Source organism: Prunus avium, chromosome 5, assembly GCF_965620075.1.
Source record: "Prunus avium chromosome 5, drPruAviu1.hap1.1, whole genome shotgun sequence".
NCBI lineage: Eukaryota > Viridiplantae > Streptophyta > Magnoliopsida > Rosales > Rosaceae > Prunus > Prunus avium.
The window spans coordinates 26,632,250-26,646,637 of NC_142288.1; the positions used below are offsets into that span (position 1 = coordinate 26,632,250).

General features: G+C 39.0%; 3 protein-coding genes across 4 annotated transcripts; 1 reads left to right on the plus strand and 2 right to left on the minus strand.

Annotated features, from left to right (window-relative positions):
- Window positions 1-1,403: 1,403 nt before the first annotated feature.
- On the minus strand, window positions 1,404-4,271 carry LOC110766955 (uncharacterized). 2 transcript variants are annotated; one of them, XM_021970375.2, is made up of 10 exons: window positions 4,114-4,271; window positions 3,960-4,034; window positions 3,766-3,852; window positions 3,612-3,668; window positions 3,417-3,509; window positions 2,762-2,834; window positions 2,539-2,614; window positions 2,307-2,397; window positions 1,880-2,003; window positions 1,404-1,762 (listed from the first exon to the last, which is right to left on the minus strand). In XM_021970375.2, exons 1-10 carry the CDS (start codon window positions 4,162-4,164, stop codon window positions 1,758-1,760), a joined length of 732 nt encoding a protein of 243 aa, XP_021826067.1. In that variant the 5' UTR covers window positions 4,165-4,271; the 3' UTR covers window positions 1,404-1,757. The 2 variants fall into 2 exon arrangements, with proteins under 2 accessions (XP_021826067.1, XP_088109385.1); XM_088253259.1 differs by having other exon boundaries at window positions 1,867-2,003.
- Window positions 4,272-4,335: 64 nt separating this feature from the next.
- On the plus strand, window positions 4,336-8,018 carry LOC110766961 (putative pentatricopeptide repeat-containing protein At3g01580). The gene is made up of 3 exons (XM_021970384.2): window positions 4,336-7,220; window positions 7,356-7,465; window positions 7,621-8,018. Exon 1 carries the CDS (start codon window positions 4,468-4,470, stop codon window positions 7,027-7,029), a length of 2,562 nt encoding a protein of 853 aa, XP_021826076.1. The 5' UTR covers window positions 4,336-4,467; the 3' UTR covers window positions 7,030-7,220; window positions 7,356-7,465; window positions 7,621-8,018.
- Window positions 8,019-9,169: 1,151 nt separating this feature from the next.
- Window positions 9,170-13,099, minus strand: LOC110766872 (protein KINESIN LIGHT CHAIN-RELATED 3). Its single transcript, XM_021970271.2, has 3 exons — window positions 12,766-13,099; window positions 10,155-12,176; window positions 9,170-9,690 (listed from the first exon to the last, which is right to left on the minus strand). The coding sequence occupies exons 2-3, from the start codon at window positions 12,140-12,142 to the stop codon at window positions 9,480-9,482; spliced, it is 2,199 nt and encodes a 732-aa protein (XP_021825963.1). The 5' UTR covers window positions 12,143-12,176; window positions 12,766-13,099; the 3' UTR covers window positions 9,170-9,479.
- Between the last annotated feature and the right edge of the window lie 1,289 nt (window positions 13,100-14,388).

Below are 14,388 nucleotides of genomic sequence, written 5' to 3' on the forward strand. Positions count from 1 at the left end.
TTAGTCTGCTGCATGATCTTATAAGGGATCAATATGTATGCAACTTACAACATACCAAGCCAGTAGGCCTGTGAATCTATGACCTTTGAATGAATAGATGTGAGTGAGAATATATATATATATATAATAAGTGAAGAATCACAGCATGGAATTTCAAGCCAGCTGATATATAATTAATAGCTCCTAGTTATTCTATTTTCCAGAAGAAGTAGCTAGCCTCTGATCATCTGAGCTCAATCACTGAAAGTGAAAATAATTAAACCATCATATATTTTTCTGGTACAAAATAGAGAGATCCATATAATAATTTCTCTGTAGTTACAAGAAACTGGGTTTTTGTTTTCCCCCATTTCCAATAGACTTCTTACAATTGAATTGAAAGTTTCACATGCATGCAAGCAATATAATTATATAAATGATGACCTCTTTGACCAAGTTGGTACTTTTCAGAAAATAATCTGAAAATCAACCAGCTTTCAAGTTTCAACTAAGCCATTATAAGTCAGCGGAAAACACTGCAATCAAATTTAAAAAATAAGAAAATGACAGAGTGATCAGATACAGAAAATCAGGAAGGCAATGCAAGATCCAGTTTTGGTCTGAGTGAGAGTAAGACTTCACAAACTGGGGTTTGTACTTTTGGAAGCTTAATTATGAATCACTGTCCTTGTGGGCTACAGGCACAGTGAGAACCTTCGGAACCTAATACAACAAAGACAGCAATCAATGAGACTAGCAATTTACCAAAGGTCCATAATCACTGAGACCCTTTTACATACATGTGAGTGTGGCAGTTGCATTTAATGCATCATTCAGAAAATGGTGGACCACGTGTGTGGACTGTATTGATCCATTGCTGAACCAGTCCGTGATCATTTTCCTCTCATCTCCAATTCTTACCAGTGCAGCAAAAGCCCTGAGAATCTTGATAGTGCACGAGCTGAGCACAAAGTAATAAGCAACATGATTCAGAATGTTGTGAATATACAACTCTGTTTATGTCTCTATCAGTACGTGATTGTATTGGTTCATAGCCAGTAACGTGATGAGAGAGATATGTACATGATTGTATACAACCACTGATAGACCCGTTATCAAGCTATGGCAGGAGTAGATAACTTGCTTTCAAGCTTGTTAATCGGCTGCAACCCGAGCTTCAAAATGTTTTACCTATAAGTAACCATTTAAGAAAGAAAAGGGTTAAACTAAGATATCATTGTTGCTTGCGCAATTTCTGCCAAACTGACACAAAAACAGTACAGTGGCTTTGTCGTCAAAACAGTAAATTATAGTGGAACCCAAGTACAGGTTTCAACATCTATAGTATAGTTCTCTGACCCAAATTCAGGGACATGATGGTGTACATCGCTAGGCAGCAGTGTGTTGTCACATTGAACCTGGTGTAAAGAAACAGGAGTTTCATTGTAGCTTTGTAAGCTGTAACATTTGAATAATGGGGCACAAGTCGAATTGCATTTGTGAATTCAAAATACATAGGCACATTCTCAATTTACATGATGAAATCTGCCGCTTAAATAAACAGTATACTTCTAAGCTCTAAAGCTAATTAACAAAATTTGGAGTTAAGACATAGTTCCTAGACATCTCTACTGGTTTAGAAGGCTCATCCTAAATACCATTTTAGCATATGAGATTGTGATCACTGGATTCCAGTGTCTTCTTTAACCTTCATGAAAAAACGTCTTCTGTGTAACAGGCCGAGTTTGACAGCTACAATGCTTGCACTTCTTGAATTGTCATGCTACACAAAAAGCATAAAAGAAAGTTAGTTTAATATCATAACAGAGTCAAAACAAAATGATACAGAAACATGCAGACAATTAAGATAGGAGTTTGAATCATAACGTGATGGACTAACTTGATAACTTCAAATTCTGAATAAGTTTATCCACCATAATTCTCTGCTGCACCCCACTCAGAGATTCTGAGTTCATAATTGCATTAGCAACAACGATCACCGTAGATGGTGAACCAGCATTGACCTGGAAGTTAAGAAGAATTTAAAACACTTGGTATTAGAAGGAATTATGTTTCAAATGGAAAAGGAGTTTTAGAAAACAAGTCTACGACAATGAAAATGTCTCCACTGAGAATTACGTTCAGCCAAGACCCAATAAAGGGAAATCAAGCTGAGCAAGCAATGATCTTAGTTGGAATAGGTTTTTCTATTCATGGTGAAAGCAAAGAAATTAGCTACAACGAAGATACAAGGAACTGTTTACACCCAATTAAGAAAGAATAATTTTTTTAAAAATAAAATTGAAAAAGGCCGTTAAGAAGTATACCCAAACACGGCCGTTTAAACCAATTGCTGTTTCAAAGGAAATATTCTTCCCAAGCGCCACCAGAACTGGACATCTTGGTGAGCTCAGCAGCCTGAAAACCGGATGACTGGTTAATTTTAAAATAGAAGAAAGAAAACCCTCTGTTTTATGCATTGACCATGTGCTTAGACAACAGCAGTATCTATCCCCTAAGCACTTCTTACATATCATAGCAAGGGGAACTACATCTCACATTCTTGAAAGGCCAGTTGAACATTCAAACATGTAGCCATCCTTAAGAGGACCATACTCTGCTGCTTTTCCACTGGCTAGAGATTACGCAAAAATTTCAATCATAGTCAAGAAATAATCACAGAAATCCAATGAAGCAACATTTACAAGAACTAAAACACAAGGCACACGAATTGACATATAAAGCATGTCCCAAAATGAAAAAGAAAAGATAGAAAACCAACCATCAATGCATGATAACTCAGGATTCATGCCAGGGTTTGCCTTCACTACCCGGACATAAAGCAATGTACCCACCTGTCAAGTAACTGATTAGCCATGGTAAAGGATTGCACCCAAAAAAAAAAACTAAATTTGAAGTTAAAAGAGAATAAATAGCTATCACGCAAAGGACCAAAATTACAACAATGAAATTAATACGTCTCAATACAGACGTGTTCCTTCCCCACCCTCACCCCCCAAAACAAAAAATCTATTTTCTGAAAATTTGTCGTAAAGGCTGTCTTTCAAATAATTTATAGAACCATTTTCACACATTTTCTTTGACATGACTTTGAAGATCATTTAAGTTGCAGGAAGTTAGAACCAGTCACCAATAACAAGATCAAGACAAACTTAAAGCTCATAAAAGCTCCCTAAATCTCCCTCTTATATATAAATAACTTTTTTTCTTGGGAGTAATAACTGGTCCAGTAGATGAGGCTGCATAGGCTCATTGCAGAGAGATAATGACAGTTGTTTCATTGATGTTTAGGACAAGAAAGCAATAATAACGATGCTTTAGTTTTTTCTTCAAATACTCATGTTTCCAGTATACATTTTCAATGATATGAGCACCATGGCAATAAATATATAGGCGCAATTTAAACGCATACAAACCTCAAACTTCGGTATGTTTCTCCTGGTTCCTCCTTCGAAAGCAAGCACGGGCAAAAATGCAATTGTAGGTCCTTTGATGTCCACCAGAAAATTCTAAACCCAAACAAGGAAAAACAAAACAAATTCATGAGCAAGAAGCTGGCACCAATGAACCAATAATCACCTAAAGCAATAAGGACACATTCAAGCTCTTACATCTGCTTTAGAGTCCGCCACAATTCCAAGAACAGAATCCCCCGCACAAGGCACATACTGCACAAACCACCAAAATTAAAATTGCAACTTACATGAAAAACAAATGAAAGATTTTTGTTTTTAAAATAGTGAATGTGGAGGGAAACACGCATACCCTTTTCTGAGAGGTTTCGACCCAATATTTGTTTGGTTTTGAAAACTTCAAAGTCCCAGCCTTCATCGCAGCTATTGCATCACAATCCTGAATTTTTTAATTTTTAATTTTAAAAAGTATATAATGGAGATATTGACAGCCATATGTGTCCTTATAGTCACCAGAGAGAGAGAGAGAGAGAGAGAGAGAGAGACCTGGCGAAGACCACCGCCGAGCTTGATGGTCTGGTTAACCATGCTGGTGAGGTCAAGAACCACATCGCCTGGAACCTAAACAACAAGAAATTGAAAATCACATAAATGAAAAAGAAATGATTACCGGAGGGTAAATAGGAAGAGAAGTTCTTACTACTGATTGGTCGACGAAGCTCGCCGGCGAACCGGACGCTTTTTCTGCCATTCAATTACGGAATCGTGCGAGTTTTTGACGAGTTATCGGCGATTAGAAGCTTTTTGAGCTTAGTAGGCTTTGGGTAGAAGGAAGAGCGGCGAGATTGTCCCGCGAAGGGTATTTAAGTCATTCAATAACCAATTCTAAGCCCTAAATTACAACGACGCCGTATTTACGTACAGTTCACATCAAATTCCACCCCTTTGCACGACATCGTTTCGAGCCGGATAACATTTTCAGTTTGAGTCCTCGTTCTCGTGGAAGTGTTTCTTCCGTTCCGGTGAGGTTTCTGAGACCTTGGGACCAGAGAGAATGGCAGTTGCTAGACCACTAGACTTCTACTCGGTTCATACTTACGGTCATGGTCTGCACCAGCACAACCCGTTAAGACCATCCGAGGCGTTACAGTACAAGCTCAGGGGTGCAAGTAAGCCTTGCCTGGTATCTTTAAGCTCCAAGTTTCATACTTTTTGTTCTAAAGTACAATTCCTGCAAAACCCATCAATTTTGGGACGCGGGCTTTCGAGGGATTCTTCCCTAGACGAAGTTTTGTCGGCTGGTCAGCTGATTAAGGAGTATGTGGAGGATGGGAATTGCGAAGATGCAATAACGATTTATGTTAAAATGCTTGAATTTGGTTTGCCTGTTGAGGAATTTCGATTCTTTCCGTGTTTGATTAAGGCCTTTGGGGGGCTTTCTGATGTAGGCAAGGCTAGGGAGATTCATGGGCATGTGTTGAAATTAGGAGTTTTAGATGATGTTTATGATGTCAATTCTCTTTTGGGTGTTTATTGGAAATGCGGAGCAATTGAGGATGGAGTTCAGATGTTTGAGAAAATGTGTAAGAGGGATTTGGTTTCATGGAATACAATGATATCTGGCCTCTGTCATTCGGGAGATTACATGGGTTCGTTGAGAATGTTTAGTCGAATGATCCATGATCACTGGGTGTTGCCGAATCGGGTAGCTTGCCTTTCAGCTCTCACGTCCTGCTCTTCAGTTCAGTCTTTAGTTCATGGAAGAGAACTCCATGGGTTTGTTGTGAAAAGGGAGATAGATACTGATCAGTTCTTGGTTAGTGGGTTAATCGATATGTACATGAAATGTGGGGATGTGAAGAATGCGGAATATGTTTTTAGGAGCATTATTAATGAAGAGTCGATCAGAGGGAATCCAGTCATATGGAATGTGATGATCTCGGGTTATGTCTCTAATGGGTGTTTGTCACACGCAGTGGAGGTTTTCCTAGAGATGTTGTCAATTGGGTTGTCACCAGATACTTCCACAATGGTTGCCGTTATAGTTTTGTGCTCACAGATGTTGGATTTAGCATTCGGAAGGCAAATGCATAAATTCTGTTTTGGCATTCAATTGAACAATGATGCTAGAGTCGAAACTGCTCTCATGGACATGTATTTCAAATGCGGTGATGGCAAGGCTGGTCTTGAAATCTTCCAAAGATCTCTAAATCGTAACATGGTCATGTGGGGAGCTATCATCTCAAATTTTGCTCAAAGTAGTCGTCCTGATGAGGCATTGAACCTGTTCCATAACTATATATTAGAATATGGGTTTGTCGATTCTGTCATAATCTTGGCTGTTCTACGAGCCTGTTCTTCCTTGACTGCTAAGACTAGAGGCGTGGAAATCCATGGACTAGTAGTAAAATTGGGGTTTGATTCAGATGTTTTTGTTGGTGGGGCCTTGGTTGATATGTATGCTAAATGCAAAGACATCGAGTCAGCTCAAAAAGTCTTTTATAGACTACCAGCTAGAGATTTGGTATCATGGAATGCCTTGATATCTGGATATACTCAGAATGAGTGTCCAGATGAAGCTTTAAAGGCGTTCCTTGACATGCAATTTGAAAAAGTTAGACCCAATGCTGTGACAATTGCAAGTATTCTGTCAGTTTGTGCTCAGTTGTCAGTCATGATATTGTGCAAGGAGGTTCATGGTTACCTATTACGAAAAGAATTTGAGTCCAATATTCTTGTGAGCAATTCTCTAATAACTACTTATGCAAAATGTGGAGACATAAGTAGCTCATGGGCTATATTTGAGAAAATGCCTGAAAGAAATGAAGTATCATGGAATTCAATTCTTTTGGGGTTAGGAATGCATGGCCATGCGGATGAAACATTTGGTTTATTTGAAAGAATGGAAGCAGCAGGAATGAAGCCTAACCATGCCACTTTTACAGCTCTATTGTCTGCATGCAGTCATGCAGGGAGGGTTGAAGAGGGATTGAAATATTTTAAACGTATGGTTCAAGATTACAAAATTGAACCTCAACTTGAACAGTACACCTGCATGGTTGATCTTTTAGGCCGAGCTGGGCATCTTAGCCATGCATATGATATTATTTTGACAATGCCTTGTGGCCCAGATGATCGTATATGGGGATCATTGCTCGGATCATGCAAAATTCATGGTGATGAAAGACTGGCAGAAATTGTAGCTGATCATATCTTTGAACTGGATCCTACTAGTATCGGTTACCGTACCCTTCTTGCAAACTTGTATGAAGATTACGGGAAACGGAATGAAGTTACTAGGATTAGATCAGATATCAGAGGCATGGGACTCAAGAAGACGCCTGGCTGTAGTTGGATTGAAGTGGATAGTAATGTTCATATATTTACTGCAGGTGATAAGTCTCATAATCAGTCCGAGGAGATATATACAACAATTGAAAGTTTAACAAGTGAAACAAGGAAGGCAGGATATATTCCTCAACCATTGACTGTAAGTGTTGGGCTTGATGAGGTTAGTAATGAAAATCTTATATCAATTAAGGACGACGATTTGCTGTTTCCAGTGGCAAGTAGAAAGAATAACCAAAAAGTTTCAACGAAAATGATGATCGGATGATTCTCAGTCAATTGTTAACCCATGTTGCTTTTAATAGAGAGGAACCGATTTACTGTTGGGAACTTTGGAGTGATTGAGGAGGATTGAGATAATTTCCATTCAATGGCCTACATTCCAGCAATGAAATTATTAGTGAGAGCCATTCATCTATCTTTGCAACTGATTGGCCCTATTTTGGGAGCATTTCCAGAGTAAGTTTTAGGATTTAATTGTATTTTTAAACAAAAAACGTTATGATCCCAGAGATTGTAGGAAAATATTTTTTACTTTCTCAAGGATGCTTGAGTCTGGTCTCTAAGTGGGTGTTTGGTGACATTGTTTTGCAGCCAGCAGTTTTGCCAGTTGCAGCAAGTGGCGCCACGCCATCCAATTATGTTACGATTCAGCAAACTGAGAAGAGATGGAAATGAAATGAACCATGTGCTGAGGAAACAAGGTAAAAGTTTTTCTTTCTTTTGTGGGATCGAGTGGGGGATGTGGGAGGGGAAGTTGAAGGAGATCTCTCAGTTGAAAGCTTGAAACTTAAGTTGCATCTTAGTTAATAGATTGGAGTTCAAGAACCGCTAACAAGTCTATTTGCTTCAACTGCAGGGCAGCGTTCAGTTCTCATTGTTGCTTCATGTTAGGTGTTTCTCAACCTCTATGGCAGTGGTTGATGCTTTCTCAATTGGAGTGGCTAGTGATGGTACATCCCAACCTGTGGGTTGAAGACTTGTTTCTAAAGATCTAGTGCAGCCATTTGGAGCTTAAATAGTTTTCTGAATTGGATGTTTATGAGATTAATTTTCGAAAAATTCTCAAGAATGCGTTTATTTATGTGAAAACTTAAGTGTGTTCCCAGCCACCGAAGGGAAGGCAAATTAAACAAATCACTAGCAACATTGTACATAGAGCATTAAGCATTCTTTGTCATTAGGTGAAGTGTACTTTACTGTGCATATAAAATTATCAATGACAACTGTTAAGCAGTTAAGTTGTCATTATGTGCAGACCACAGATTGGAAAGGTGCAGCCCACAGATACCAATGTGTTCTGGAAGCCATTTAAAATACACTTTTAAGTGCTCGGCCATAGTTTAATAAGAAACAGAAGCATGGACTTCATCCGAGAAACATAAGCCTGAAAAAATCGAAGTTATAAACGGTCGTGACAATCTCCAGTAGGACCAGTACAGAGAGGAATTGTCTGGAGACAAAGGGAGAGACATCCCCCACCCTACTGCTGGGGTGGGAGAGGGCCACACTGGTATACCCCCCACCCCAACCATAAAGAGCGATTGACCCATCAAAGATTAATTTTCAAATCTTGTCTAACCTAGACACCTGGCTGGATTGGATGTAACACAACATCAACCTAGGCACATACCCAATACCTAATTTCACAATATTTTTATGTCAAATCTTTTCCAGATAGTTTAATGCTGTATAACACATTGTCACCAAAATGATGTCAAGCCCTCTAAAAAAAAAAAGGAACGAGAGAGAGAGACAAGAAGAACTCCTGCATGCAATGAAAACCAAGGCAGTGGTCCACCAAAGTTAACTATCCACCTCTCTTAAATGTAATGTTAAGTTGTCTGTTGTGATGGAGAACAAATCACAGCTAGCAGTATGAGTTGGAGTTTCATGGTGGCTTTAGGTTCGCAAATCTAGCTATTTTTTCTGGAGAAACTATACAAGAGGTGTGTAGATTTGCCCTCACAAATCTTCTCACTTTCTGCCCTTTTGCTGTTTTGCTATCCCTTGTCAATAACACAATGACACATGGAAAAGTTATCTTACGTGTCATCACGTTATTAATCGAGAATAACAAAAAGTGATATCCCTGTTGTATGAGAGTTTCTCTCAATGCAAACCTGGGATCTTGAAAACAAACCGTTGACATTTCTTGACGACAATCTAAATTATCAAAAGCCTGGCAGAGTGGAAAAATCATAATTTTTTTGCTCCAAAAGTACAATAATTACATTAAACATATAAAAGGTAGAGACTAGACAGCAAACAGCAACTGCTCACCAACACCAGAGATCTATTTTTCAAGATTATCAAATTATTGGCTTGCAAGTTGCAACTGGGGTCCCAAATTTTATGTCATCATAGATCCTGAATAATTGGATACATCAAAAGATAAATCTTCAGACTGTAGCAGTGTTAAACAAATCTATGATTCTTGAATGTCGTATTACAAATGATGATGAATTTGGTACTAATCTTGGTACATCCAATTGCATAAATAGTGTGACAAAATAATATAAACTTCGGCCATACAGTATATTATAAGGTAATAATATAACCAAAACCCCAGCCTCAGTTTATTTCATGCACCCTACACAACAAGAATCTTATCAACACACCCAACGACTGTTTCTTCTTCATTCTTGGGTTATTCTATCTTTTTCTTCTTAAATATGTCCTATATTACATCCTGTTTCCCAAATATTGCCGTTCTTTTCATACCTTAACACCATCATTGCTTATACCGTGGGAGTTGGCATCAAGGAGGTTCTCTAGTGATCTGGCTTTTCTGCTCCGAACTCTGCCTGCTTCTTTCAGTAACTCAGCCAACCTTCTTTTCTCATCGTCTACATCAGGATTAGCTGTCCCAAGTTTTTCTTCTCTCATCTCAACTACGTACTCCAAGATTTCAATTGCATCCTCCAACCTGGGTTAATAACAAGATAATTTGTAAACTGTCTCACTCAAAATGCCTAATTAGCAATAATTTTGCATCCAACTAAAAATTATCTCTTCCAAAAGACTAAAGAGCAATAAATTACAAAAACTTCTACAGCTTAGCGAGTTCTTTTTCCCCAAATAGTCCGTCAGAACAATGTTCTAATAACTTGGTTTTCAACAAAAAGTCCAAAAAGGAGAGGAAGGGCTGCATATGTTAAACTTGTCAGGCGTTCAGCGTAAGAAAAAGGAACAAGAAACAGATATCAGCCCTTAACATTCAGAATTGTATCGCTACCACCTCGCATGGACAAATGAAAATAAGAAACATAAAGCAAGTGGAAACCCAATTGATCATTTGAAAAAACAGGATTACCAAGAGAAGAAAAAAATCATGCATAATGAAGATTGAAGATGACACTGGTGGTAGGAAAAGATAAAGAATGACGATACCTGCCAGTTGCATCATAAGTGCCAGCAAGATTGCTATAAACCCCAAGTGTATCAGGGTGATACCGCCCACACTCATGTTCCAAGACAGTCCTGGCTTCTTCAAAGAATTCTTGAGCCTCATTTATGGAATAACGTTGTACACAAGCAAGCCCCATTTGGTTAAGAACAATCCCAAAAAAGGCAGTTTTCTTCTCTCCAGTTGCACGGAGCTTTGAAATTGCACTTTTAAAGGAGTCGTAAGACTCCGAATAATTCCCCAACATGTAGTACATGACCCCCATTTGAGCTTCAATCCCGGCAATTGTGCTTTGCTGACCAGGGGCATCATTGTATATTTTTAACGCCTTCTGTAGCAACTTGACTGCCTGCTCAAGGTCATTCATTGATTCATATATAGCAGAAACATCTGTGAGACCACTTGCCATCTCCTCAGGAGGGACTCCAGGCATGGGCTTTTCATAAATTCTAAGGGCATTCTCACAGTATGATTTTGATTCTCTAACTTTCCCGGTCCTGTTATACAGATCAGCCAGACGGATAAAGACTGAACCAACAGATGGATGGTTCTCTCCTTTGGTGGTCTTAAACACAGTCAGTGCCTTCTGATAAGCAAAAGTAGCTTCATCATACCGAGACAAAGATAAGTACGTGTCTCCAATGCTGCAATCGACGGAAGCCACCTCCACTTCCTGGCCATGTGCAACCATAGCCATGCTGGCTAAAACAAGGTGCTCAAGAGCAGCTTCATGATCTCCCTTCGTTTCACATATAAGACCCATCAGTCTCCTATCTGCTGCCTCTTCCAGAGAAGCTGGGGAACCATTCTCTTTATGACTGTCAAGAGACATTTGGCAAAGCCTCTGAGCCTCATCAAATTGCAGTGCTTGAACATGAGCTTCAGCCAGATACCGACAAGTCTCACCCACTCTTACATCTGTTTCTCCCAAAACTTGTCTTTGGATTTCCAATCCACTTGTGTAATGCATAATTGAATTCTCAAGTTGGCCCAGCATAGCATAAGTATCACCCAACTGCATGTGGCCAGCAAATTTAGCAAGGGCATGATTTTGGTCTTCCTCAATAGCTGAAATCTCAATTGAGCGCTCGAGAACAGGAATTGCCTCACTGTACTGGCCTAAGCTACAATAAATCGCCGATGTAACATGCAAACACATTACTAGCTCTAAACAGGGTTTCCCATTTGAAGATAATTCAAATGATTTTGCAGCTCGAAGAGCTAATTCAAGAGCCTTCTGGGGATTATCCCCTGAAGAAATCAAATCCCTAGCTTGCTTAAGCAAAAATGGCCCAAGATCCGGATTGTTTAATCCTGATTCAGCCACATCCTCAGTTCCAATCTGCAACTTTGACCCTCCTGAAGATGCATTCCTGCGTTTCTTCACAGAAGTGGGTCCTGCATGTTGTTTTTGTGGATTCTTATCACTAACCCCATAAATGGGAGGTTTATCAGGACTTCTTCCCTTCAACACTGGTTTTGATGAAGTTTCAGTGTCCACCTGCAAGTGAGCAACTTTCTTAGAGTTCCCTGAAGAAGTGGATTTTGTACTTGCAGATTTATCCATCTTTACTGGTTTTCTATCCGAGGACGAAGCTTCCTTCTTAAGACTTGAATCACTACGAGAATCATACGCTGGCTTTTGTAGCACTTCCTCTTCCATTATCTCCACCTCTCTCATCTCTCCTCCAACAAGATGGTGTAACTCCGAATCAATCCTAGACTCCTCACCATCCGATCGAAAACTACGTCTTGAGGGTGACTGATCAGAACTCTGCATATCGCACACATTCTCATAAAGCTGCTCAATTGAGGTGTCAACCACCCCATCAACTGGACGATCAGGTCCTGTACTCCCAGGACTTTGCTGACTCATAGTACCCTTTGGGAAGCCATTCAGAGCTGGGTTTTCCTTATTAGGCATGGAATTTCCATTCGATTCATGTACAACATCTTCAACAATTCCAGGCATCTCGACGTACCCAAATCAACAAAATCTCACTTGTCTGCAACAAATGTTTCATTCAAAAAAGAAAAGGAAAATACGAAACAACTGTTACAAACAAATCCAAATAACCGAAGCAGATAACTTTCGCAGAGTTCAAATGCATACATACTACACAAATCTACAGTTGACAGATATTGAAATAACCTTGAACAGAAAGCAAAATGCATTAACAATATCCAAAAAAATTCATGTCTGGGAATTTCAGAAATTTTCTTTTGAAAACTTGTATGTTCACCCACAAACTTAAGAAGAACATATCAAGTAATAACCTACAAAAATGCAAAATTTATATTTGCAAATGAAAGGAAACAATGAACAATAGCTGAAAGTGCCCTCATCAGATCTTTACAAACATGTACAAACAATCAACCAACATAAATACGTTTTACATACAACCCATCACAGAATTGAAACATGACAACGATTAAAACCAATAACATGGATAAACAACACGAACCCATCAACAACAACATCACGTTCTTGTGCAGTTGACCTCTGAAAGTAATCCAAAAAATACCAAAAGGGAAAACATATAATGGGTTGAGCTGAAACAACAACATACACAAAGAAGAAATGGATAGCCATACCTGAACAATCAATCTACCATGACAAAACGACGCCAAGGGGATTGTGTAATCTGGGTCTCAATAAAAATGCGTAAGCGTATATATATAAGGTAATGGAGGAAATATCAAAATAATTTATCTTTTTTATGGTGGGGGGTGAATAAGATGAAGAAGACAGAGATAGAGGCAAAATGGGGAAATGTCAAAAGGAAAAAGATTTAATCTTTAAAAAATGGAATTAAAAAGAAAATTGTTGAAAGTTGCAGACTTTGGAATATCGAAGGGGAAGAGAGAAGGCGAAATCTTCCCCACCGACCCGCGCGTCCTGCAACTGCCGAAATGCCGATTTGTTTTGTTCTTTTCCGGGACTCTAATTTAAACTGAAGCTTTCCACGTGGCGTTCTGATGTGGTTTGTAGGCGTCGAAAGACAGTTATGCCCTTTGAAAGACAATGAGAAATGGCCGGTGTTTTATTTTCCTATTTCGGTATTGGTTTTCACTTTTTATTTTTAGTTTTTGGGTGGGATGTAGGTTTTTTATGGACAAAGGGTCGTTATTCTTGAAGTTACTTTTCTTCTTCTCAACTTGATCACCAAGCTGGTTCTAACATGTCGGTACAACAGGAGAAAGTTATACAATAATGATCTTCATTGAATTCTGTCAATGTGTGTTAAATCGCAAATCGACGAGATAGAAAGTGAGAGCTTCAAATTTTGGTGAGGTCTATGTTTTTCTTCTACCTCAGCTTGATGTTTTGGCCTCTTCTTCACGCATTTGACAATGTTGGTCCTGCATTGGATTTAATTTGTTTGCGCTCCATTCGTGAACAGTGCATTGAATGAAAAACTACTATAGCACATGAAGCAATAAATAGCCATGATAGCAAAGGCCATAACTAGGATTACAATTCAAGCACAAAGGCCAAATAAAATACAATGAAACCAGCTCACTAGAAGCCAACCAAATAAAACATACATAACATAAACATCAAGGAAATCGGTGCCAAATTGGACCCAGCAATCGGCAAAATTGCCTCTAATTCGAGAAGGGGACAATGCCATCAAGAAAAAGAGCACAACCACTAACTTCCTCTGCAATACTCAAATAAGCATCAAAGTACCATCTCTCCTCAACGAGAGTAACTTTGGGAATTTAAGATGCCCAAAAGCTACAATAACTTTGGGAATTTAAGATGCCCAAAAGCTACAATAATCTCGTGAGGAGACAAATTGGGAGAGTGAAGGTGCATTAGCTTCTGAAATAATCACTGGGGTAAACGAGCCCCCGCCCCCCCCCCCCCCCCCCCCCCCACACAAAAATGGGGCTTGTTACAAAGTAAGAGACAATTATCCCACAAGAACCAAAGCCAAACCTACTCAACCACTCATGGGTCAAAATATTCAACACCTTGGACACTTGGACCACCTAGTAGTAAGTAGAAAGTGATCTATTGTTTATCTTATCATTACAACCAACCAACCAGATGGGGGTCTCTTTACATATTTCTGTCCTTTTTGTTTAAGGTTCTCACTTCACTCCATCTTCGCCCCCTAACATTAACCTAACAAAAATTGGACCCAATTCTTTATTAAGTACACATGTTTTTATGAGTTTTTTTGTTTTCACCTTGATCCATTGGTATTG

Excerpts from the sequence above, each read along its gene's own strand:
- LOC110766955 (XM_021970375.2), bottom strand. The coding sequence starts at position 4,164 with ATGGCAGAAAAAGCGTCCGGTTCGCCGGCGAGCTTCGTCGACCAATCA. Across the intron at positions 3,510-3,611 it reads TGGCGGACTCTAAAGCAGAT|AATTTTCTGGTGGACATCAA; the intron begins GTAAGAGCTTGA and ends GTTTGGGTTTAG. Across the intron at positions 2,398-2,538 it reads TCAACTGGCCTTTCAAGAAT|GCTGCTGAGCTCACCAAGAT; the intron begins GTGAGATGTAGT and ends TCCGGTTTTCAG.
- LOC110766961 (XM_021970384.2), top strand. The coding sequence starts at position 4,468 with ATGGCAGTTGCTAGACCACTAGACTTCTACTCGGTTCATACTTACGGT.
- LOC110766872 (XM_021970271.2), bottom strand. The coding sequence starts at position 12,142 with ATGCCTGGAATTGTTGAAGATGTTGTACATGAATCGAATGGAAATTCC. Across the intron at positions 9,691-10,154 it reads ACTTATGATGCAACTGGCAG|GTTGGAGGATGCAATTGAAA; the intron begins GTATCGTCATTC and ends TTATTAACCCAG.